Raw genomic sequence first — 26,343 nt, forward strand, 5'->3', positions numbered from 1 at the left:
TTGCTGACTTGCTTAAGCTGCCACACAGTTGAAAATCCTTTTTAAAAAAAAAGTTACAAAGCATCCATGAAATGCTGATGCTGAGCTGGTTAGGTAGTAGTGTAGCCATATTTACAGCAGTATTGGTATAGCTTGAATGAACTTGCTCAGGAAGGATGTGTGTGAAAGAGGCTGTCTCGTGCAACTATCAGCAGCTGTTCCATCCAGTATAAGTATGAAAAGGTTAGTTGCATCAAAGTTGTACTGAAGAAATGATTGATTTGGCTTGCTTGACTTTCCTGAGTAACAGCAGACATTCTTATCTTAAAATGAGAATGCAAAGTAATTTAATACCTAACCCTCGCTATATGCAGCTTGCAGGACAACTGATAACAACTAACCGTTCAATTGCTAGGCAGACTCTGGTTTGCCATATACCAACATGCTCTTCGCTGTCAATCATCTGGATGACAGACCATAAATACATGAGGGATGGAGATAAGGGAACTGAAAATAAACAGCAACAGAGTGTGTGTCAAAGCTTAGGAATCTAACAACTGACAAACAGTGCTTTCCAGGAACGTACACGGGTTATCGATAATTCAGGAATATCCTTGATCTGTCTGGTTTCTGGAGAACCTAACCAGATTAACAAGGGACAACTGGAGTAGTTTCCAGGAGTGTGGCATTTAAGGCAATACCTTTCTAACAGTAAGACACCAACATTCCATTCCCTGCCCTCAAAAAACTCAAAATTAACACAAGAAGTGACATTAAATGGAAAAAGGAAAAAACTTGCATTTATATAGCGCCTTTCACGACCTCAGGACATCCCAAAGCACTTCACAGCCCATTAAGTACTTTTCAAGTTTAGTCACTGTTATAATGTAGAAAATGTGGCAGCTGATTTGCACACAGCAAGGTCCCACAAACAGCAATGTGATAACAGCCAGATAATCTGCTTGTGATGTTGATTGAGGAATAAATATTGACCAGCATAAATACTGGGAGAACTCTGCTGCTCTTCGAGTCGTGCCAAGGGATCTTTTACGCCCGAGGGCAGTCGGGGCCTCGGTTTTACATCTCATTCAAAACATCCCTCAGTACTGAGGTGTCGGCCTAGATTACGTGCTCGAGTCTCTGGAGTTTGAACCCATGACCTTCAGGCTCACAAGGCAAGAATGCTATCACTGAGCCAAGACTGACACTTCTGAAGCTAGCACTTCATTATTGAAGACGTATCAGAAAGTTCAGGCAAAAATATTTCATTTTGACTGCAGCAAAATAGATTTGGTAGATTTGTTGGCAGTCAGATCCAGTGACGCTCATCCAAATTAAGATTCAATGTTGTTTCCTCTCTTTTGCTCTCTCCAGCAGAAGTAGCCAAGGGAATGTTTTTAGGAGTCAGGGATATTCCACCTTCCACACAGCAGGTGAAAGGGGCCTAAATAATACTACATTATAAAACTATGGTATATCCTGCCTACAGAACAACTGCCCAAAGTGGCACGATTGAAATCAGGAGCTCCGTGTGAGCGAGGAACAGCAAATGCAGACTCATGTACCGTTTGGGTTTCAGCGTTCCAGATAGTGGCTCTCAAGCAAATTATGGCCCTCAATAAAAAGTTAGTGGGCATCATCAGTTCAGACCTAACTATCCCTTTCATTTGGATTCAGGAAAAGCAAGTGCCGCGATCACTGAATGGTTAAAAACTACTGAATTTATTTTAGTGCAATAATGGGAACTGAGTTCATAGATTTCAGTGAGAATTGCAGAAAGATCATAACTGTGAATATTCCACAGTGAAAGCGCATGAAGTTCAGCAACTTTAGTTATCGCCCAACAGATAGAGAGCATGTCACATTACCAGTGCAACAGCAGTATCTTGTGAGATGGACAGAATGATTTATAGTCAGTCAGTCTCTCAGACACAATATTTAAATCACAATGCTGATCGTTATTCTATTTATAACAGATCCCGGGATTGTTATTTCCATGTAACAAAGTAAAACCCGATAGAATCGCAAGTCACAGCAACTGCTGCTGGTAAAAAAGCGTTGTTAACTGAATAAAACTACTGTCATGAACCTGTATGTATAATATTCATATTAATGACTATATATATGTATACCAAAGACGTACTCAGCATTCAACTTGTGGCAGATTTAAAATTTTAAAAATCATATTTTCGTAGTCTGGGAAAATCAGTTGGGAGTTTTGTGATACCACAGATAAATGGAGGGTCTTGCTATTACTTGTCTGCATGAGGACTGGCAGTCTGCGTTTTCAATGAGAATTTTGATCCCTTCCTGAAATCATTAGTCTATATCCGATGTGTCCAACCTGCAGCTCCCATGCCCTTGCAATCTGGCCATCGAAGCCGAGGCAACTGAATCCTATTTTGCACTTCAATTTTTTATTTGCTGGTTTGTCCTGTTTGAATTTTGTGGGCTTGGAAGTTTGGAAAGGTCCGTTTTCAGCCCTATTGCCTCACTGATGATGCATCCTAATCAAAGCATCAAGATCTAGTTCGTATCAGCAACTGGAGAACATTCATCTATGTGGCCTTCGAGACTCCATGGTACGCACTTGTACAGTCCATGAAGTCAAAAGCTTGGATAACCATGTGCAGAGTATTAAGCAAATGAAACCTCAAATTTTGTCAAATCTATTTCTCCCACCTTGCCCCCTTTCTTCCAGCTCCTTTGCCTATCGTACATATTTTATCCCTTAAAAAAAGCATAACAGGGGCAGTGTGCGATCCCCAAATCCCTATAATTCTCACTCTGCAATCAGCCAGCCCACCCTTATTGGGGAATCTCCTTCTACAGGGATTCTGGAAGGCCAAATGACCTTTTCTCATCCTTGACTTTTTCTGGCTTTGTTCAATGCCTTTTCAGATGGTTCTATTGGAGACTGTGAACTTATTGGGACAAAGCCCACATCCTACAGCTCCAGGGCACTGCGCGTCAACAGGTTATCTCCAGAACTTGGAGCATTTCAATTTGTTTGTAATTAACAGCTACTCACCAAAACCTGGATGCCTTCATTTTCAACAGGAGCCTTGTCGTAGGTGGCTTCACAAACTCGAACCAGCGTGACAACACCATATTTTTTGAGCTCCTGGCAGGCACAATAATAGTTCACATTAAAAAACGAGTTCTCGGGCAAGTTTTTTTTATGTTTCTGCTTTCTCTCATTGGTTGATTTGAATGGTAAAAATAAAAGCAGCCTCAATTTATACATATTCCTGCTTTGTCAGAGGGGACAGGCAACTATGGGCAATTGGATAAGGCAATGCCAGCTTGCAGTCCACAATGGGGAGTGACAAGCTATTGGATAAATGAAGCAGACAGTCTCACACAGTACTTGAAATTTTAGATGTCAATTAAGGGAGAGAGATAAGCTCAAAGGGAGAGAAATCATCATTCTTCTAAGGAAGTTCTCCACATTCCACACACCACGGCTAATGACCTAAGCCAGCATACAAGTTTTCGTTATCGCTTGCCCTTTAGGAGTACACAGCTCTTTCCAATGGCGGTTCTTTTCTCATACACTGCATTTATTTCCTCTCTCTGTCTTCAGTTACTTTATTACTGATAAATGTGACGTACTGGCCACTGGCAAATAGATTTCATATTTAAATATTGTATAATTGATTGATAAATTTACCCAATGAACAAGTACTTGATTCTCCCTTCTTGAAAGAGAGCCCCACTGTGTCCAGTATTTATACAAGTGGAACGAAACATGCAACACACAACTAAGGTGACTATATGGATAGATTTATACACATACTGCATTGCAATAAAACCTGTATGAAAGCTTTTATTTATATATGAAAGCTATATCACAGTGAACTTTGTGATTACATGTGCTATTAGGATTGTTTTGTTTTCATATCTTCACACTCTTCCCTTGGAGAATATTGTGAAGTGGTGGAAGGATTTGTAGGCTAAAACCATCATTATACCAGCTGATAGGGTGGTTAGTCCTATACAATGGATGTCAACCCAGAATTGAGACATGGAGCTCTGGTCTCTGCTCACCAGGTCTGTCCGGAGCGGGGTTCAAAACCTGCACTTTTTGACTCAAAGGCAGAACTGCTACTCTAAGACAACGGTTCACTCATCATTAGGGTTTGTTCAAAAAAAATTGCATGATTTACTTTTAAACTACTTTTTATTTTCACTAAAACTGGAGTTTACTTCTGTTTCAACAGAAAGTTAAAAATCAGTGCAAAATAGGGAAAACCTGAAAAACAGAAAAGTAAAGTTAAACTGCTGAGTTTAATGATGCATTCATATAGGTAGTCAGGTCAAGAGAGCTTATACTACCAAGAACTGCACAAACCTGAACTGGCTACCTTTTGACTTTTTTCCCTTAATTTCTGTGGGATTTTAATTGGTGTTACTGAAAAACACTGACTCCAAATTTTATTTTCAGGTGATGCTTTATCAGGTTTATTGGAAAATTGAAAACCTTAGGTAGAATAAATGGACATTATTGCATTGCAAGGTAAGTCACTCACAGTGTTGGTAATTGGGCCCCCATAGTGTGCAGATATTAGTGGCAATTAGAAGTAGAGGCCTCCGAGCTGGGACTGTAGTTCAGTTGTTTCTACTGCATCATGTGAGTTTGTTGCAAATTAAATAATTACTGTAACTTAGTGGAACTTCCATAATTCCAAGTATTCAAAATGCCTTTTTGACAAAAAGGACATTTAAAGTTTTCAGTGACAGGAGTTTGAGTGTGGTGTGTGAAAGGCATTGCACCTTTTTTAGCCTAATACTTTTATTACTTTCATTAAACCGCTTCAGCGCCAAGATGTTAGCACTTTGAGATTTAACAGATTCTCCAGTCAACTCCATCCAGAAGAACTAAACAAGATGGGCGTGTTTATCTTAGACTAATGGTTTACTCTGTAGAAGGTGGTGAGGCCACTAAGATGAAATTTCATCAGCTGAAGGGACAGCTTGTGGTTGAAAATAGCGCTGGGGAAGTGACATCATACCTCTTCAGGAGGGCACAGCGCAACTGGAAACAGCAGCAGGTTTTATGCTCTAGACTCTGTTAGCAGTTTTTTTTTGAGAGTACTTTATCTACTCAGACTCGTACTTGTAGTCTCCCCAGGGTTCAAAACTGTAATGGAAAATGAGTGGTCATTTCTCGGGCATTTGCTAATCTCATTCTGAAGCTGACCAACTAGGAAGTGTACGATCGTTGGAACAGAAAATGCTGGAAACACTCAGGTGGTCAGGCAGCTTCTGTAGAGAGAGAGAGAGAGAGAGAGAGAGAGAAAAACAGAGTCAACGTTTCAGGCCCGTGACCTTTCGTCAGAACCGGTTCTAACAAAAGGTCATCAACCCGAAACATAACCTTCCTTGCTCTACAGATGCTGCCTGCCCTGCTAAGCATTTCTAGCAATTGATGCTTTTATTTCAGATTTCCAGCATCTGCAGTATTTTCCTTCTTGGTATACAAAAGGTAGCCTGTTTAAGTCAGTCCCTTCCTGTGGGGAAGCCTCACAGTACCTTGGCCGAGATTAGCAACTCAGTGGAATGGATAAAAGTGCTTTCCGTGGATGGTGCTAGTGCTCCTGCTCCTGCTCTTCCCATCAATTGTACTTTTCAAACCCAGGATTTGTACAAAACAAATCCATTAAAAACAGGATTCGAACCCTTTCTGCACTACCACTATGCTGATTTTAAGGAGGCCCAATATTTAAGGGGAACTTAGATAGGCTTACGGTCTGATTTATAGATTAAAGTTGGGTATATGGTCATAGAACACCCACAATTTTCAGCTTACCTAATGTCAAAAATGAAGAATGTGATTACTTAAAAGTTCATCAGGGTTAGTGACATTGTGCAAAAATGCTTTTAATGGGGAAAAATCGCTGTCAGATGATTATATAAGACAAAAATATGGCAACCGCTCATACTTCTGATAAAAATTCCAATGTGCGCCACTAAACTGATTCTTCAATTCAAGCTGTGAGGCCGAGATGTGCTTAGCTCACCGATTCAGTTTCCAAGCACCAGCATTAACTCAGGAGATCAATAGGGAAAAAATAGCTATTATGTGAAGTACATTTATAACAAATTTTCATAAATACTTAAAATTTGTTGGCAATTTATAAATTCCTGCAAGTATTCTACGATATGCGTAGGGTCCATATACATTAAAACAGAGCTTCTTAAACAGATTAGTTTCTAAAGTTAAACTATTTCATTACAAATTCATACATCTATTATTCAACACCAACATATCTAATTATACATGTGCAATTTAGAACAGCTTTATATATAATAAAAAATTAAAAACTGATATGAGAGTACCTTTTACACACAAATAAAACCTAAATTTCTCGTGTGATTGCCGAGGAGAGAGCACAATATAGGAGGCATACTTTATATTTCTGATTTGAAATTGTGCTTGGAGAATTTTGTTAAAAACTGGCAAACGGGGCATTATTCAATATCATTTAATAAAATTAAGGTTGGTGAACCAATCGTATAATATTAACATCCCTGACACCTTGGATTGCATGTATTTAGATTTGTCTACAACCTCCACTCATCTTCAATCAACAGCAAGAGTAAAAGACGGGTGGCGTGCTAAAAACTTCTTTTGGAAAAATGAGTCCCATGCACAGGGCAGCAGAAATCACCTCAAGAGTACGGACAAAAACAACATCATTTTAAGAATGTTTGTGACAAAAACTAATACCCTTCACTCTTTAATTGGAGGGAAGAGGCAGCATTAGGACAGCACTGGAAGGAAGGTAATGAGGTTAATACATCTCTTGCACAGAGCAATTCCTGTCTGAAACATGTCACTTCAACTCTTAAATAAAATGGATCTCTTGCAGCCTCTGTAGACACAGCAGTCAAAATGTGGAAATTTCTACTGCAGGAACCTCAAAACCACATTATACATTTACTGTTAACTCTCATGAACAAGTCATTACCCATGTTCCACTGCTGGCTTTTTTTGTAGTACTTGGAATTAAACACTTCTAACTCAGTCACTATCAAGCACTTGGTCAAGAACAGCTGGAAATAGAGCTAAGTTCCCTTCATTCTACCTCAACATGCTTCAACTTCAAAATCGCAGAACAATCCCTGCTGCCCACGAGTGTGACATTTCCATTTCCCATACCAGCCATCCTTGGAGCTCCACAGTGAGATTGCATCATATTTGAGTTGTATATACACTGCAAGCTTCTGTACATTAGAGCTGTGCTGACTGCCCAAACTGATTTATATAGGACTCCACAGGCTGCAAAGATACTTTCACTTCTACCTGAGGTGTTAGTCCAACCCATGCTGCTGGAATCAAAGAACATAAACAATGTTAAGTCCCTGCATAACTTGGTCACTTAGTGAAAATGTGAAGTCAAGAATAATATGGTAACCATAGCAGCTCCAACACACTGCACTATATGGAGTAGGGGGATGCAGATTCACACTTTTAATTCCCATGTTGAGACGTACCAATATCAGCTATGCACTGGTGGTGGTAATGGTGGTGGGGGTGGGGGTGGGGGGGGGAGGGGGAGTACACCTGTACACTACATTTTAGTGAGCATTAATTTTTTCCTCCACCTACTTAAGGAGGCTATTTATTGTAGGTGACATTTGACCTTTTGAATCACATGTATACACTCCAGAAGTCTCAAAGTAATTATTAGTTTCTGCTTAGCTGTGGCTACTAATTAGCAGTGACTTTTCATCCTTTTGAGTTTAAATTCTTGTACCATTTTACTTCTTTTTGCAAAATATTAAGGGGATTAATGTTTAGAAAATAATGTTTAAAAAAGGGACATAGGCTGGTGTTTTTTCACAATGTTTTTCCCCCCTAAAGTTAAGCACCAAAGTCAGACACTGCTGGTGTTTGCATAGCATCATGCCACAGTCACCAAGGTGAGGCTGAAAACACATTTTTCCAATTGGCATCTAGTGGCTACAGCAAACAGCCAGCAAATTAACACTGTCGACCCCACATTATGTGCAATCGATCAGTTCAATTCATGCATTCTCAATCCAAGTGTCATCTTTCAGCAAGACCATCCAATGGTTGCCTATGAATGCTGAATGTAAAGGCAGTTTTGTTTTGTGGACTTCTGACCATTGGTGCTAGACTATAAATATATTTGTTTTGTTTTGGGGGGTGGGGGCAGAAAGAGAGAGAAGAGACCTTATTCCTCTGTCTGAGCTGGGTTTGAAATGCCAAAAGGTGAAAGGACATCACCTTGTACCATTTGTTTCCTTTTAAAAAAGGTTTCATCCTCTCCCTCTGAGCCAGAGGGGATTGCACAGTACACTAAAAACATTGCATCAGTTTCCCTGATCAGGCTATTTATAAAATTGGCATGGAAGATAAGTTTGTTTTTACCTCTGTGAATTTGTTGAGGGTAGCATCAGTTGGGTTGTGCGTGATGAGAAACCTCATACTCTCGGAGCTGATTTCTACAGGGGCCGGGCGGTTCATTGTGGCTGCAATACTTACAGAACTTCAAAAAAAAAATTTAAAGAAAAGAAAAGAGACGCTGAAGCAGCACGTGTTCCTTTTCACTGTTGGTACTTGTGCTTTTAAAACCTCCACTCACACGACTGGACTTAGCACACGTGATGTAAAGTCCAGTTCAAACTGGCACTCTTCAATTGGTGTTTCTGTGCAATGGTGCTCCTTAAAGCATCCAATTGCACAAAACACGAGCAGATTTACCCCATCCAGACTAGGTTATTGAAAGAACAAATGTCCTCTGCTTCTCACAAGTTATCCAATCTTTAAATCCAGTATCCAGATGAATCCCAGTTTGTTGTTGGCACTTTTCTGTTTAAGGTGGTTTCCTAGTGGAGTCGTTGAAACGGGAGACACTTCGAGTTCACTTGTCTGCAAGGAGGCCGTGCTGTGCCTGGCAATAGTCTCTGCTGCCCTTCAGAAACTCCATAAATGAGCAACCGGAAATACCAATGAATTGCTGTTGAAGAAGAGGAGGAATCACTCAGTAAAGGGTTACAGCTTGTACACAGTACAACCAAAATAACAGTCATGCACTTCAAATGTAACTCGTTATGTGAAGTGCTTTAAATGTTGACGCAGTAAGGTGCCAAATAAATACAAGCATTAATACTCTTTCCATATACAACTAAGGGCCCTGCCACTGCACACATTCCTCTCATCATCAGTTGCGTATATACTTTCTCCCCAGTTCCACTACACAATTAACACTCACTCTCCCCTGCGCTCCCAAAAATCCCATTGTGTTTCTAAAGATAAGTATACTGCTCCAACTGTTTGGATGTCCAAACAGTTGAAGCAGTATACTGATTCATCTTTAGAAACACAATTATATTTTCCCAGAAGCTTCAGATGGAATTTTGTTTTCACCAAAGCTTTCGCTGGGCTTTTGGCTTTCCAGGATTACTAAATGAGCTTGGCACTGTCACTAGGGAAACTTTAACTGGAAGTACCTGGAAGATATATGCCTCTCCCTTTTAAAGAGGCAAAAATGTGACAAGGTTAGCTTTTGTTTTGCAATTGTATTCCCATTCTCCCTTCTTGAAGGCACTATGTCTCTTAGGTTTCCACAAGGTGCACTCTCGGACCTTGTTCAAGTTAGCCATAGCTGTGCGGCAATTTTGGGGCGGCATCACGACCAAGGCCAGTCTGCGCGCGCATGCACGCACCTTTTACTGGAGACAGCTATAAAGAATGGGAACACTGGCACTAAAGTACACAGAAGCACCCCTATTATCACTCTGCGATCAGCTAACTGAAGAGACCAAGAATCAAACCCTGGCCTGTATGGCTTTGTTACATCCTTACAACAGAGCCACTGGGGAGGTACAGGTCTATAATCATGCCAGTGGTAGCTAACCATCCCACTCATATCCCACAGAGTGTACGCTGGGTACGCTCTATAATAATGCAATGATATATCACATAACAGAACTACTGCTGCAATAATAAAAATCCAACTGCACTAACCGTATTAAATGGATGTCAAGTTTAAAAAAACACCCTCACCAAATATATGGCTCGTTAGTCAGAGGGAAAAAAAGACCAGCTGAAAACTCATCAAGGCATCATCCACAAGCTAGGGGTATACAGGAAATGAAGTACCTGTATTACTTTTTTCTGTTCTCAAAGTAGCAGCAGTTTGAATCATTCCAAGTTTAAGAACAAACTACGCTAATTATCCATGGTGAGGCTCAGTTTCATATTTAAGTTGAAGTTCAGCTCCCTTCCTGGCACCCCAGCTCAGTGAGCTGCTGCAGATCTGGAAGGCAGCTCAAGTTCTGCAATTACGTGGCAAGATCTTGTCTTGGTGCATTGCATTCCATACACATACTGCACACAGCCTCTCAACACAAGCTGTAAATTGGAACACCGAGCACTCGGCTAGGTTTCATACCTCGAAAAAGTCACTACCGCTGGGCTTTCAAAAAGGCCCTCAAACATTGGCAGCAACAGCTGAGCGCTTTCTGCTCTTACACTACAAATGTGCCTCAGAAAAGGTTATAAGGATCAGCTTTCAAAATATTTTCCGTACCCGAGCAAGATTTCAGATTGAATGCGTACTTCTTAAAACTGGACCCACATGTTTATTCTAAACATAAGCTTGAATTTTTACAGATTATGGGATGTTGCATGGAAATTAGTATAAGGCAGGAGACGATAGGAAAATAATAATTTTGCATCAGTTTTAGAAGTCTCTTTTGCACAGCATGGTGGTAACTTTGAGACTAAAGCACAGTGCCAACAGCAGATTTCTGATATTCCAACATAAATATGGGACTTGCCTGGAGGATAGCAACTTGGAGCCCAGATTACATCCATGGAGCTATCGGCTGAAAGTGCCTGGAGCAAGAATCCTGAATATCAGAGCACAGCTAAACAATGTGCCAATGCTGCTTTCAGACTCCAAGACACCCCTAAAGTGGTGGTTTCAAATGGTGCCTCTGTAGGCAGCACAGTCATGATGGCAATAAAAATTTAGCTGCTTGAAGCATAGCCATCCAGCTTTTAGACTAAGCAACTCAGCCTGCCTAGCAAAGAGTTTTTTGGGGCAAGTTAAATAACTAGCCTGTCAGTCGACTTCTATTGGGCAAGTTACAGCAGCTTGAAATAAGTCACAAAATGCAACCATTAAAACAACCGTGCAGCTGCAAGCTTGTGCACACATTGTTTTTTTGTTGTCCTTATGCTGTCGAAGCCTGAAGTGGTTGTGCCTCCTTCCTCTTCCCCCGCCAATCCAGAACATCCTGGTTCGGATATTGTAACCAGCAATTAAGGTTTACTCCGTTTCTAAATACCAAATTTACCTCCTGCATCATTCCAGAGTGGTTACTAAGAATACAGGGATGTTGTAACAAAATTTCCACTCAAGACATACGTCACAATGTTATGACATATTTACACAGGGTTTCCTCCAGTATGTATTGCAGCCTACACTGTAGTCACCATCTACACTGAAATTGTGTTTTAAAATTCTCATCTTCCAGTTCAAATCCCTCCATGGCCTTGGCCCTCCCTATCTCTGTAACCTCCTCCGTTTCCCCCACCCCCCCCATACCCAAGAACAGCGTTTCCATCCACCCCGCCCCCCCCCCCCCCCCCATCCACTCCGGACTCGTGCATCTCCCACTCTCTTTACCTCACCATTGGCAACTATGTTTTCAGCAGTCTAGACCCTGAGCTCTGAAATTCCCTTCCTAAACCTTTTCATCTCTCTCTTCCTTTCAGTCCCTCCTTAAAACTTACCTCTATGACCAAGCTTTTGGTCACCTATCTTAATATGTCCTCCTTTGGCTCAATTTAAATTTTTGTCTTATTCCTTGCGGTGTTTTCCTACGTTAAAGATGCCATATAAATGCAAATTGTGGTTTTAGATACCAGTGTGGAGTATTGCTGGTTACAGGTCTGTCACTGGTGATGGTATTGGCAACTGGAGGTGCACTTGAAGCATATTATTACATGATGTTAAAATATCAGGATTGCATTATTTTAATGCATTTTTGTTTAGCAGTTAAGTTTAGAACAATAATTCAGCCATTCCTTTTAAAATTAAGAAGGATTACAGTTAATAGTTTAATTTCTCACCAAAAGATCAAAATCATTTCTCTTAATTCCCCTCTCCCCTAGCCATAACACGTTAATACTGTAGGATTTCTTTGCACAACAAAGTTTCAAATTTCACTGAGCTGTAAGGAACACACACAGCAAGCTGGGAAGTATACAATTGTCACAATGAGATGTAACATTTTCTTTTTGGACACTGGCTTGGTTTTTCTATATCAGCCATGAGCCATTTTCTACATACTAGAGAGGAACGCCAAAATATGCAAATTTACATTTTGTAATACAGCAAGTGCCGATTATTTTCTCCAAAGTTTGATGTCCTTCATCATATCTTGATTAAAAGAACCCACTTTCTGCTAATCTGACCATTTCCAATGTTCATTAAAAACTCAATGTAACTGTTTCATCAATCGCAATAGGATGCTCTTCATAATGCTAGACTTAACTACAGCAATAATTTATCGAACAAAATGTGACTTAAAGGCAGGTGTAAACACAGATCCCAGTGCATTATAGTCTGGATAAATTCCACGGTCAAAATCCCTATTTAAATCCCATTTTAAAAAAAACAATTTTTACATGTCAACCAAAACTCTTGGCTCCATAACAACTCAATTAACATTGAGCAGGAAAAGAACTGATTTAACTAGGTTTTTCAAAATAATGAATCTTGGTCTGTCAGAATTCCTTCCTTACCCACAATTAATTCCTAAATAACCACAAAGCTTTATCTAGAAAGGTATGAAAACTAGGGTGGAATGAGCTGGTCTAAATAACTGCTTCCATTGCTCTTTCATGATGACAGCGGCGACTAATGAAGTTTGTGGTATGATATGTAAAGTCTACAAAAAGGACCCTAATGGTTTAGTGCAAGGATGTTCAAGCTTTGTGCAGGACACACAGATCCATATCAAGGAGCCTTGGGGGCCATTTATAGTTTCAGTCCATGTTTTCAACACTTGACATTTATTTCATATTACTAGTACCAACAGATTTCGATGTTCTGATTTAGGATTTATACACCAACGAGGCAAAAGTATAAAAACAGTTCTTTCCAAAACACAACCTATAAAACAGGACAAACCAGTGAGTGTGAAATACAAGTGCAAAAGGACTGAATTGCCTGGGCTTCAGGACCTGGATTGCCAGGACTCCAGGGTGACGTGTGGCCTAAAAACCTGCTGTTGGGTCACCCCTGGACTAGTGGATAAAGACACTAAGTCATATAGGCCAAATGGTAACAAGTTTGACTCCTGGTCTGTGCTGGTTAGCTGATCTCAGCTGGAATATCAGCAGGGGCATTATAATTGGGTCTTGGAAGAAAGTTGGTCAAGCACTCCGACACCTGATCTTATCCAGTAAGTCACACAAATAAGGTGAGAATATCACCAAGTTCAGTGATGATATACTTCATGATTGAATAGTCTACCAGCGCTTACCCTTTGGGCTGACACGCTGAGAATGGTACCACAAAGCTGTCAACATCATGGAACTGCACCCCAGCAAGTTGCATGTTCAGGAAAGGAGGGAGGGGAAAAAACAACTTACAAAAGGGAGAAGCTTCATTCAGGAAGCTCCTGAAAGTTCTAACTCAAAATGGTGGTATGAGCCTAGATAGGCTACAGATGATGGGCTATTCCACTATGGTGGGTAGGAGTGTGAAAGAGAGAATACAGCCAAGACTGATCAGATTCTCTCTTCATTCAATATCCATATACATCCTCCCAGTAGGATATCTGAAGTAGAAAACTTAGCCAATTTTTCTTCTCCCTACTTTGGAGATACTGAGGTGAAATGTACAAGCTCAGACTATTGTTTAATTATACAAGGTGAACAATTACTACAATTATAGTATTTACTCATATATAGGCCAATCTTGAATTTAAAAAATGCTCCCCAATTTTTAACCCTATCCCAGAAAAAAAATTACAGCGCTAACCTGTATATCGCCCACATTCTGAACGTAAGCAGTTTTTGCACTTAAAAAGTGCAACTTATATGTGAGTAAATATGGTCCAGTATTTCAGGAATTACACGTGTTATTGATAAAAAAAGCAGGTGTTGTAAAACTGACAGTTCAAAGACAAATCAGCGGCTCCTCATTTTTAATACCTTATCAGTACAATTATACTTCTCAGCAAATGGATTATAAAACAGTTTATGTTGTCCCTGACTGATCAGCAGCAACCTTTACCTGCACGAGAAGACTTTCTGTACAAATGCCAGAGAACAATGCTTCAGTAAGCTTGTTCAACAAATTTCCAAATGGAGTATTTGGTCCGTCTACTGATAGGACCATTCATTGCAGGCTGTTTTTTTTAAACTGAAGTGCTATTTTTATACACTAGAATGCTGAAAGTTATTGTAATTAAATTTCATTGAAGGCAGAGTGATCTATAAAAAAGCTCTGTCAGCAGACTCTTACCTCTGAATTAATGGTGCCTTGTCTCAGCTCCCTCATGTGCGGCAGAATGATTCCATTGCTGCAGTGGAGGGAGCCTTGAGAAGGCATCATCAAATCAGAACCAAAAACTTTCACAACAGCTTGGAAACTTACATCAGAACCATTGTGAAATTTTGAGTAAGAATTAATATACTGGTTTACTGTGGTTTCAGCCTGAGTCCCAAATTATGGTACTCAACTAGCAATTGATGGGTCAACTGGGACAATTACATTTTTATTTCCTCAACCATCAGTAAGCAATGGCACTTATTCTGTTTAAATTCTAAGCCTGTGTGTTGCTGTGCTATTCTGAAATTTCTTTGCCGCAGTCAGATTCAAGACTTAGAGTTCACTTTTCAGACAATCAACCCTGACATAGTTTGTGCACCTTGCAGTTTAGAATACTGACTACTTGATTTCTGCTGAATTGTGTACTGCTATCTGTTCTCTTACATACTTTTCACACAAAGTCAGCAGTGCTATCTGTACACTCCTGACCTTCATTTCTGAACAGCAGTGGGGCATTGACTCATGACGGGAAGATTCTAGATGGAACCTTGTTACCACAAAGTCAGCTACTATCTCCCATCACTGATGAACGCCCTTACTGCAGAGCGGAAATATGTTACACCATTCAGGATTAAGGCAACCATATTTTGTTCATTCAAAATGGTTGGGCTTGGACAACTAAAGGATCACATCATTTCTTTAAAAGATATATATATATTCCTACACATAAAAAGCATTTATAAGCATTAGAATCACTCTCGAGTGTATATACCCATCTGCCCTCTGAGGCGGACGTAAAAGACCCCATAGCACTATTTCGAAGAGCAGCACAGGAGTTCTCCTTGATGTCCTGGCCAATATTTATCCCTCGATTAACATCGCTAAAACAGATTATCTGGTCATTATCACATTGCTGTGCGTAAACAGGCTGTCGCATTGCACTATATCAAAACAGTGACTACAATTCAAAAGTACTTCATTGGTTGTAAAGCACTTTGGGACTTCCTGTGTTTGTGAAAGGCATTGTGTATAAATGCAAGTATTTATTTTCTTCTCTCTTTATTGGAATGCTTCTTCCCACTATAAACATCTTATTCAATTGAATTCACGTGCAATTTATAGCCGAAGTTAAAATAAAGGGAATTTGAAATAAATTCCTCCTCTAATTTCCAAAAGCAGATAATTCTTGCTGGAATTTAATGACAAGTCCAATTTTCAATATTAGGTCAATTATTTTTAAATAAAGTGTTATAAGCTGAGTCTGTCCATAGCCTACTGAAAAGGATGCACAAATGTCTAAAGTCGCTTTAAAAATAAGTCCTAGGTAGGTTTGTAGTATATCTAGCTTTCAGTGTGACAGCACAGCAGACTTGCGCTGCAGTTCCCCAAAGCAATGTTTTGGTTTGTAGCTTACCTGCCATACTTAGTTCGCAGAATCTTGCAATCAGGAAGCAGCTGATAAAGGGGACGTGCAGCCACTCTGCACAGTTACTCTCATTCCTGGAATGTAGACTGTCAATGTCAAGAGGTTCCTTAAACAAAAATCCAAGCTCCCAGTTCTACTTCAAACAGGTCAATATGGATATATAGACCGAAAGACATTCCTGACTTTGTCACCATAAATATACTTGCAATTTAACTGCTTGATTTCATTGTTGCATCCACTTCTCCACTATCCTAGTGGAACTTTAACATCTGTGAACAGACATTTCATCAGTCTGCTCTTCACAGGCACAGCAGCAGAGTATATGCCAAGATTAGACACACTTTCCTCAAATAAGCCTGGCTGCGATAATATAAGATAGATATATAAAAAAATCTTGCATCTGCGTGTGCTTCCTGTCAACTTTTTCCTATTACAAATTCCTGTGTCCACATTTCTAATAGAAACTACCTATGTAAACTTTTCACACTGTGATTATACCCTCCCATCAGTGGTGGCATCAGATTACTTCACTTGCATCTCCCAACTCCTCTGCCTGTCCGCCTACGGTCCAACCAGCTCTACTTCTCTGGTTCCCAAATTGTGGTATGTTTTGCTATTTAACTAACTTTAAATAATCTAAAATGAAAGTACTTTATCAAAATAAGGACCCAATACATGACCCTGGCCCAATTATCCCCATCCTCTAACCCACTTCTTCTGAAGACCACTTGGCCTCGACATATATACAAACGGTAACTGAAGTAACTATATATAACATGCTACCTCAATTGGCATTCTTAGTAGCGAACAGTAACAGAGCTTGTGCTTTGAGGTCCCTGCCAGTTTGAATAGACTTTCTGACTGCCCTGGCAGAAGGAGGATGCACATTATCTAGTTTGGTATAAGATCATCAAGAGCGATAGTCAAAAGTTTAACAATTTCGACATGCACCACGATGCTTGGATGGGGTACAGAACAGAAAGTTCTCAACTTGTGCTAAAGTTCTTGTAGCTCTTCTGTCATAGGCGGCTTGTAAGTGCAGCAGTGCAAATTGAGAACGTCTCTGTTCTAAAAGTCCAATTCTTTTACAAACTTCCTATCCTTATAAGGTAATTAAAATTTATCAACTAATATTCATCAGCAACAAATCAGAATTTAAGCAACGGCAAAGGGAATTTAAAGCTAATCAAAACACTTGGGAAATTGGTTCCTTGCCCCCAACCCAAGCTAATTTATGACAAAGTAAGAGTTATTAGTAACTAGCCACCATGCAAGAAGAATACAAGTAGGAATTTCTAGGATGTGCAGCATACTTTGTGAAGGCTGGGCTTGTTCACATTTTTAAAGCTATAGTTAAAAAAATGGTTTCTTGTATTTCACAGCTGTTAAAATCAAGAAACCAACCAAAACATTAAGGATAAGGAAATCAAAACAATGTTTTTAAATCAGGACTGTGTCACTTAACTGCAGGAGTATTTGGCTCTTGAAAGCGCCCAGAGTAATAGGCAAAAAAGATGAGATCCCTCAAATAGATGCACCATGAACAACAGCTTTCATACAAAAGGAGAATAGTATGCACACAGCAAATAAACAAGGGCAGCCCACAAAGGTAGCAGCAGCAAACTCTTCATTTAAAAAAATGTCAATCTGTCCCATCAAATTTTTCTTGATTGCCTTAACATCTGCCTCACACCATTCATCGACAGAAACAGGGAGGCTACTTCTAAAGCAATCAGAAGTACGTGATCAAGGGTTCACAGTAAAGTTGGCCTTGAACTCTCCTCCCTTGGGATGTCTTGCCTCCATGCACAATTATCCTTAGCCTGACTTGGATGAGATCGGAAACTCATTGAGAATTGCTTAGCAACTTGCACGTGACAACCTGTTGTTGTGACACAGGACTGTCAAAGTGTTTAAGATGCAAGAGCTGTGTCTCGGAAAAAGATTCAAAACATTGTTGTGAGCATGCTCCTAATTGCCTGTGTCATAAACACTCACAGCATTTCTTTTTCTTACTGTGCAAGGTTCTAGTTTCCTGAGCAAGGCAAGAGTTAAAGAAGAGTTTTTGTAAAATACAAAAGAACATTGCTTTTCATCTCTCTCAGCCCATAATAAACACATTAACCCAGTTATAAAAAAGGGAAAGCTGCAATAAAGATAGGTCATTTTGCAAATCAGGAGAATGACTGGATTTTTGGCATACTGACAAGCACAGGTTCATGGTATTAGGCAACATTTTCCAGTTACTTGATTCAATCTGATTTAATGCTCAGTGGGATTGGGGGGGGGGGGGGGGTGGTGGAAGAGAAGGAAGAAATGGGAAGAGACAGTTGCACAGAGTAAACAGCCTGCAATGAAGAGTGAATTAGGATATGTCACAGGTCATAACGTATTGCTGTCTTTATTGAATGTTAAAAAGACTGATATTCTCATTGGTACTGCTGCTAAGTAAGGATCATTGAGATATGATAAGTCTGTCCATTAAATGTTGCTAAAATGCGTATTTGTTGCTCTACTTGTCAGCAGTCCATTTACTGCCACAGGGTAGCAACAATCCCAAACCTCTTACAAACTTCACACAGCTGGACAGGTAATAAAAAAAAAGTAGGGATTCACAAACTAATCGAGTTCACATTTGTAGTTTAGGATCTTTTCTGTACCTCTCTCTGACTACCTCTCTCTGACTGTGCTACCACCTTCAAATACACTAAGCCATTCTTTAGGTTAGGACTTTTGCTCCAAAGCTCTTTTCCAAATCATTTTAAAACTCCTGGTGCTCCTGGCAAAGCCAATATGCCCCCTCCTCTCTTTCCTCAACCCAACAATCACAGACCTCATGAACTTCTCAATTAAATATTACACGGATACTTACTGGACTCAAAATTAAAGCTTTAGAGTTAGAAGGCAAAACCAGAGTCAGATTGAAGTTATTGGTCTGACAACATAAAATGGAAACTTTTATAAAGTGCACATGCTGTACCTTATGTTCAAGCTTTGTTGGAGGCAGTTTGTAAAAATGCCGGGACACACAACTCCTTGTGTGTAGGAGCAGAGCACGGCACTGAGAGACTTTCACCGGTCCACTGATACTCCCTCACTAATCTCACTGTAGGAAACCTGACCCTGTGCATATTGTAAGTTCGGAACTACAAAAGGTAAGAGAAGGACACACATTTTAAGGATTATATACCCACACAAGTCACAATGAAACCACTAAAAAGGAGAGCAATGCATTATAGACTGCCATATTGTATTTTGGGTTTAATGTAGTGAATCTCAAGTTAATTCAGAGTTACTGCCGTACAAACTGCCAACGGTTATATTAATAAAAACTAAAAAGGTTAACATTTAAGCTATCGAACATTTTGGCAACTAATAATAGCAAATAACATATGGTGCAGGAAATATTGTAAGAACATAAGAAATAGGAGGAGTAGGCCATACGGCCCCTCGAGCCTGCTCCGCCATTCAATAAGATCATATGAAAGGAGTCCAACGGTTTTATTTCAAATAAAACTGTTGGACTATAACCTGGTGTTGTAAGACTCCTTACATTAGCCCACCCCAGTCCATCACCGGCATCTCCACATCAATAAGATCATGGCTGATCTCTTACCTCAACTCCACTCTCCAGCTGATCCCCATATCCCTTGATTCCCTTAAGAGTCCAAAAATCTATCGATCTCAGTCTTGAATATTCTCAATGTCTAAGCATCCACGGCTCTCAGGGTCACGAATATTTGGAATTCTCTACCCCAGAGTGAAGAAATTCCTCATCTCAGTCCTAAATGGCTGGCCCCTTATCCTGAGACTATGTCCCCTAGTTCTAGTCTCTCCAGCTAGGGGAAACAGCCTCTCAGTATTTACCTTGTCAAGCCCTCTTAGAATCTTATGTTTCAATGAGATGACCTCTCATTCTTCTAAACTCGAGAGTACAAGCCCAATCTACTCAATCTTTCCTCTCAGGACAACCTCTCCTCCCAGGAATCAATCTAGTGAACCTTTGTTGCACCGCCTAAGTTCACAAAGCACATTGTATCGTATTACGGTACAGTCGGGAATATGGTTTGTCCGCCTGAATTAAGACACTGTGAACATAGCACTCTTTCTTAAATTCAAGAAAAGAGATGATTATATTTGGAAATGTGCTTCAAAGTAGCAACATACAACAGGGTCCTGAAATGTTGATAAACTGAACATTTACGATTTCAACCGAACTCTTCAATGCATTACTACCTTGAAACAAACTCCCACAAATTACACACAGAATATTATACACAATGTTATTCTCTTATATATTAGACAAATCTGATGTACAACTTAACAGGGTATTACAATATTAAAGGTCTGTAAACATACTGTGTATCTAATCACCGAGAAGTAATGAAGGATAACCAATATAATTATCAGATAATAGCCAGATAATTTCAGTTTAAAACCTGTATGCACACATATATACACACACACATGGATATATATTAACTGGGAATTAACTTAAAGGCTGAAGTTCAATACAAGTCCAGACAATATTCATGAAACAGCCGGGGTATGTTCTTCTAGTTTAGGATACCATCCAAACCCAACTCAATTACATCACTGGATATTGCTGACAGATTCCTAGCATTGTACAAGGATGTCACACAATCTAGTTGATGTTCATCTTTCAGGTCAGGTCTGTAAACATTACAGAGCAATGCAGACTTATAATTCCCAACTATCCAACTTACTGTACGCATATTCACTGGATAATAGCTAAAACATGTTCTGGGTTTTCAGTACTAAGCATCATGCTAAATTTCACAATCCCTTTTTCATTTAGCAGAATAGAGTGTAATACTAAATATCCTCTGCATAATGTTCTTTACACTCTACTCATTAACTCATTTGAAAAATCAGCAATGATAAAATCACTTCAAGTACTTTGAATATAGTTGTCTTCTATTTTATACTGTATAGATGGTCTTGTCTTATAAAATAGGACAGCCTCTGACTAATCCTGAGCAGCTCCACAGGAGATCCACTAGCAATGCATTATAAACGATACAGGCAGCAAGACTGCAAACTGTGAAAAGACCACACCCTTAACTGTTCAGAAAAGCTGACTGTGATGTTACTCATCCACCTCCAATCAAAGGGTTTCAGTGACCAACTTCCAGCCTTTTGACTCAATAGCACCTGGTCTACATTGGGAAAAACCGGAAGCAAATGTAGCTAGGAAAGCTGACACTGCAGTGAGTGGGCTCCAGAACCAGAAAGCAACCTATCAAGCAGACTTGTCTGCATGGTTTATGTCGCTGCTCAGGCCTAGATAATGAGGTGGGTATTCTCCACAGCTAGCCAAAGGCGGCAGATATACTACAGACCGGATTTGTAAACCACTGAAGTTATAAGGGTGAGATCTGAGGATATGAAATCCAGAAAGAAATTAATAGAAATATGAATTTTAACAGGTGTCTCCAAGTAGTATTATTGTTTGTGGGAATGCAGTCAATCATTGGGAGGAGAAAGGTTGAGGAAATGGAGAGAGAATAAATATTTTAGCTTTTTTTTCCCTCCACCCACATACCCAAACTCTTCTGAGAGAGAGCAGTCATCAATCCCTGGGTTTCACCACAAGAGCTATGTTTGTTTTTATAAATGCACAGGTAATTAGAAAGGGCTATGACTATAATGCAGGGGTTGCAATCCAGTGAAAAATTATTGAAATATGATTATAATGTACTACCAGTCACAAGAACATGACTATCCTTTAGGTTCAATGTCACCTGGAATGATCATATCCTTTAAGTTATTAATCTCCTGGCCCTGCCAGTAAACAGGCAACTTTATTGCTTTCACCAACTCCTCCAGGTAATTCTAATATGGCTTCCCCCACATTACTTTCATCTTGTGAAATGTTAGCTACTACTTCCCCTTTTCGATTAATATTCTACTGGCAATATGGACCTCTTTGAAGCTTACTTCATTTATAATGCATTACTAGTGAATCCCCCATGGCACTGCTCATGGTAAAACAAAAGATACATTCTTTTATAAATGACAGGAACATTATATCATGTAAAACAGAACGTAGGTGCGCATGCCTTTAAGGCTAGAGGAGTAATTGCACTGCATTCTTGAATTGAATGGTGGGTTCACCTAGAGCCTATCTAGTCACATATGACAATTCTGATTTTGTTTCATTAAGAAATTAATAAAATATTTGTATATATGATGGTCCCAGAATTTTCAGAGTGGAAGACAGCTAAAGCAAGCAGCATTTTAAGATTGTTTTACATCTGTAAAAGATAGCAATGCAGGAGGTAGAAAGTGAAGAAGCATTGTTTAAAAAGTTCCTACGTTTATACCTAGTATGGAATTGTTTGCAGTTTGTTCTAACATACTTCATGGTCTGCTGCAGCTCTTGGAAAGTGTTGGCCAGAGTTGGAGTCCATCATGTGGGGAAAAATAACAGATGCGGTAGAATAAGTTTACCTCAGTTAGAATAAATTTGCTGATGTAGAGGCACTATAGAAATGTTACTCAAAAATGTTACAGTAACAGTGTGACAACATGCACTATACAGGAGACTTATTACTAGTTGATTTCTTGTAGCATTGTTTGTGAAGAAAAGGTGCCCATCTTCTTGTAACTATGTCTGTCTTTGTGTACCACTAACTAATTTTTGTGTTTTTGTCTTGGAATGTTTGTCTGCTTCTTTGTGTATGCCTGTGAGGCATTTTTAGACTGGATGTTGTTTCAGTATCTTTTTGCTTGTATTTGACTGTTTTTATTATGTTTCTCTCTTTCTGTGAGTCTGTCTCATATTCTGTATATATGGATCTAAAAATGTTTGTTTTTGTACCTGTGTCTACTTGTACATCATGTGTGACATGAAGGGGACTTGTCTTTTGTACTGTGGGCAGGGAAGAAAGGGTCTACAATGCAGTCAAGATAAAGAGTTGAATTTGCTTCTACCATGGACTGCAACAGGGAGACCAGGTGTAAAAGCATCTACAGGGTCTGTGGTGTGGCCTGTAATATTTTGATCACCTAGTCTCCAACCTTAAACCGCAATTATTTGCATTAAAGATTTTAAAAGTTTATTTTTTTTTTAAAACCTATATAGCACACAAGAATAAGTGTATAAGAGATTTTGCTGTATTTTTGCTCACCTACCTACGTGTGCTATTTGAAATAACTTACTAGGAAAGGCTATTGAAGCACCGTATAAATGGCTTCAATTTGTTCTGGAAATAGAGATTGAAGGTCGGTGTGTGGGATTGATTTCTGAAGAAGGGACAAGTCCAATAGCCTTTTTCTGCTCCTAAAAAAAATCAGTTTACTTCAGACCAAACTGTAAGTCGTGCATACCAAACTTCAGAAATGGGAGACTGTAAAGATGCATTTAAATTGTTTTAGCAAACAATCATGTTAAACAACTAGCAACGAAGGCCAATCACTGGTCTAATTATCCTTCCAGTTTACATAGCACAGATATAAAAAGTTTAGGAATAATGAATTAGAATCATAGAAAGATTACAGCACGGAGGGAGGCCATTCGGCCCATTGAGTCCATGCCAGCTCTACGCAAGAGCAATCCAGCTAGTCCCACTCCTCATAGCCCTGCAAATTTTTTCCTTTCATGTAGTTATCCAGTTCCCTTTTGAAGGCCATGATTGAATCTGCCTCCACCACCCCCTCGGGCAGTGCATTCCAGATCCTAACCACTCGCTGTGTAAAAAAAAGTTTTTCCTCATGTCACCTTTGGCAAAAGAACCAATCACCTTAAATCTGTGTCCTCTGGTTCTTGACCCTTCTGCCATTGGAACAATTTCCTTCTATCTACTCTGTCTAGACCCTTCATGATTTTGAATACCTCTATCAAATCTCCTCGCAACCATCTCTGTTCCAAGGAGAACAACCCCAGCTTCTCTAGTCTATCCACGTAACTAAAGTCCCTCATCCCTGGAATCGCTAATGTGAACAATGAAAAGCTCAGATTTATAATCTCATTTTAAATTCTGAATGATTTTACGTTTCAGTTACAAAAAAAGGACTGCAATATTAAAAAAAACAGTACCTTATATAAACAGTGCAATAACCCACTATATTTTTCAAAACTAGTCTCTCTACTCCATCCAAAACATTGAAAATGACTACACTGGTTAATGAGATGGCATCAGACAGAGTTCAGAAAAACTCTCACACTAACTAGTTTCTCTTGTGCTGTAAAGCACTTACTGAATAGTACCAAAGTTCATTTCACTAAGTGTTTTACCTTAGTGTATTTGAAGAGCACCACAGTCATAGAGTTATACAGCACGGATAGAGGCCCTTCGGCCCATCGTGTCCGCGCCGGCCATCAAGCCCAGTCTAATCTAATCCCATATTCCAGCATTTGGTCCGTAGCCTTGTATGCTATGGCATTTCAAGTGCTCACCCTGCAACACTCAAAATTAAAGAGAGACATCAAGAGTTATCAGCTTTCAAGCAAAAAGAACCAGCCCAGCTCATGCTATTCTATTCTGGTACACACAAACCTTGCAAAAACAGTGTACACAAAACAGCCGAGTGCCATGCTATAAGTAGACACCTGTCTGAGAATGCATTTATTGGCCCAATGACACTTCTGATTTGCGGGTTCACTACCACTTTAACCTCTGTTTAACAATTAATTTGAAACCCAAGGGCAAGAGCAACGATATAAACTACGATCTTTCAAGCTGAGGTCCCATACCTCTGGAATCCATTATGGGGCAATTCATCCTCAGGTCTTTCCATGTGGTTGGCGGAGGGGGGGTAACCATTCAGTGCCCAGGCCAAACATTTCTAAGATCCATATTCATAACTCCAGTGGACAGCTTTCCACAGTTTAATACCCACTGTACAAATAGATATCCAGAACATGCAGAAGTAATACAAAAAGCATCCCAAGTATATGGAAGAGGTATTAACTCAATAACCGTTCGCTCAAATTAAGTGAGTTAACAGGAGCAATCATAATGGGTGTAAACAGAAAATATGGGACTTTTAAATGTCCATTTACTTATCAGTCTCTTAAAAGGAAGGAGCCATATAAATTTCTCCTTTAAATAAGAAATTTAATGTGCATAAAAGAGTAGGATTCTGGATTTCATTCAATCAACATCAATAACTAACTAGTTTACAGTTTGTTTAAAGAAAATGATGTTTCACGATCGTCAAGAGCAACCAACATTTGAGTGTTAATGTAATCCAGCAGATCCTTAATTGACCCTCTGCAGAGGCAGCCGGGGTCACTGCTCTACATTATACAGTATGGTGCATATAACAGTATTTTAAATGCAGAACCAGAGCGCAATTTTAGTTGATATATTTAACCTACAGGTCTCCTATCAACAGTATTTCTAGAATCCATCTCGGTTTGTAGCTGTCCACTGTGGATAGCATGCTGAGCAACGAAAGCTCGGGTTGTTGTATGCTAGTTCAGTAACAGAAAAAATTTAGACCTTCAGTATATACTCAGCACACCATCAAAATTGATGATTAAACTGGTGGATACTGTGCTTGGTCTTTCTAATCCTTGGCTAAAAAGTTTTTTAAAAATAACATACATTTTACTGAAACCTTGTTATGCAGACACCAACTTTAGAAATAAAACTTGCAGACACTGAAGATCCTGATAAAATCAATGCTCCAGCTTCACGCTATTCCCCCTCCCCGCCATGCTATTCACCATCCAGAGGACAAGGCGGCAGGCAGCAACCTGTGACCAGGTCTTGTGTCATTATCACACTGAATCCAACCTCAGGCATTTGCCCACCGCAAAATATTTTAAATCAGCAACTCGATGCCACAGGTACTGCCGGCACAACCCACATCCTATCAGTATCGCTCTGCAGTGCCATACAGCAGCTTTGCAATGTTCCCACAGCACCACAATGTCAACAGTTTACTCCTATCCCAAATAAAATTACAACTGAAGAAGTTTTGAAAGAAGAAAAATATACTTAACAGGTTTAGCCTCTTGCTACAATTTTTGTTCTCTAGACTACTAGGTTAGAATACAAACAAAGTTTTGAACAGCACTGGCACCCAAAAATGGTACAGTTGACACATCCAATCACAAATCGACGCTGGTTTTTGCGGAATGTATGGAATCCCAACACAGGTTACAAAATTCTAATTGTTCCCAATAAACTCAGCCTATTAGGGGTAAACATGAGTAAAAAGAGGCACTTGATTTTCTCCAGCACCAATCAGAACAGGCAGATTTAAACAGCTTTTAACTAAAAAGAGAGGCCAAGAAATGGTACTCACTTTAAACAGTCAAGAACACAACTTCTGGATAAGCAATGTCCTTTTGTTAAGGAAAGACATTTGAACGTTATAATGATTTCTTAAATAATTCCTGAAACTTGGGTTTTCAAA

At 39.5% G+C, this 26,343-nt stretch overlaps 1 protein-coding gene across 1 annotated transcript in view; it reads right to left on the reverse strand.

The window, feature by feature from the left end:
- Nucleotides 1-26,343, reverse strand: part of LOC137342498 (protein tyrosine phosphatase type IVA 2-like) — an 86,460-nt gene that overhangs the window by 29,353 nt on the left and 30,764 nt on the right. The window contains exons 2-3 of the mRNA XM_068006400.1: nucleotides 8,381-8,969; nucleotides 3,011-3,103 (exon numbers count right to left, since the gene is read on the reverse strand). Of these exons, the coding sequence (XP_067862501.1) occupies nucleotides 3,011-3,103; nucleotides 8,381-8,476 (189 nt within the window). The 5' untranslated portion in view covers nucleotides 8,477-8,969. The remainder of the gene's footprint in view (nucleotides 1-3,010; nucleotides 3,104-8,380; nucleotides 8,970-26,343) is intronic.

This window comes from Heptranchias perlo, chromosome 26, assembly GCF_035084215.1.
Source record: "Heptranchias perlo isolate sHepPer1 chromosome 26, sHepPer1.hap1, whole genome shotgun sequence".
Classification (NCBI taxonomy): domain Eukaryota; kingdom Metazoa; phylum Chordata; class Chondrichthyes; order Hexanchiformes; family Hexanchidae; genus Heptranchias; species Heptranchias perlo.